This window comes from Eimeria mitis, genomic scaffold (assembly GCF_000499745.2).
Source record: "Eimeria mitis Houghton genomic scaffold, Emh_scaff175, whole genome shotgun sequence".
In the NCBI taxonomy this organism is placed as follows: domain Eukaryota; phylum Apicomplexa; class Conoidasida; order Eucoccidiorida; family Eimeriidae; genus Eimeria; species Eimeria mitis.
In genome coordinates, this window is record NW_013570066.1 from 14,199 (window position 1) to 14,418 (window position 220).

The 220-nt window shown below is 61.8% G+C and overlaps 1 protein-coding gene across 1 annotated transcript in view; it reads left to right on the forward strand.

Moving 5' to 3' along the window:
• The window catches only part of EMH_0001970 (uncharacterized protein), a gene marked incomplete at both ends in the record, with an annotated part of 4,292 nt that overhangs the window by 1,419 nt on the left and 2,653 nt on the right, over positions 1 to 220 (forward strand). The window contains 1 exon segment of the mRNA XM_013495783.1: positions 91 to 218. Coding sequence (XP_013351237.1) covers positions 91 to 218 — 128 coding nt within the window.

Genomic DNA, 220 nt, shown 5'->3' on the forward strand with positions numbered 1-220 from the left:
GACCCTTCGGATATCAGTATAGGGGGCCCCCTGCTGGGGCCCCTGTGGGGCCTCCTGCTGCTGCTGCTGAGCTGCGGTGTCTGTACCCAGGCTTATGCTGCAGCACTTTGTAGCAGGGACGTGGCTGCCTTCAGCAGCAGCAGCAGCAGCAGCAGCAGCAGCAGCAGCAACAGCAACTACAACGGCTGCAAGAAGAACAGAACCCGCAGGACCACCACCA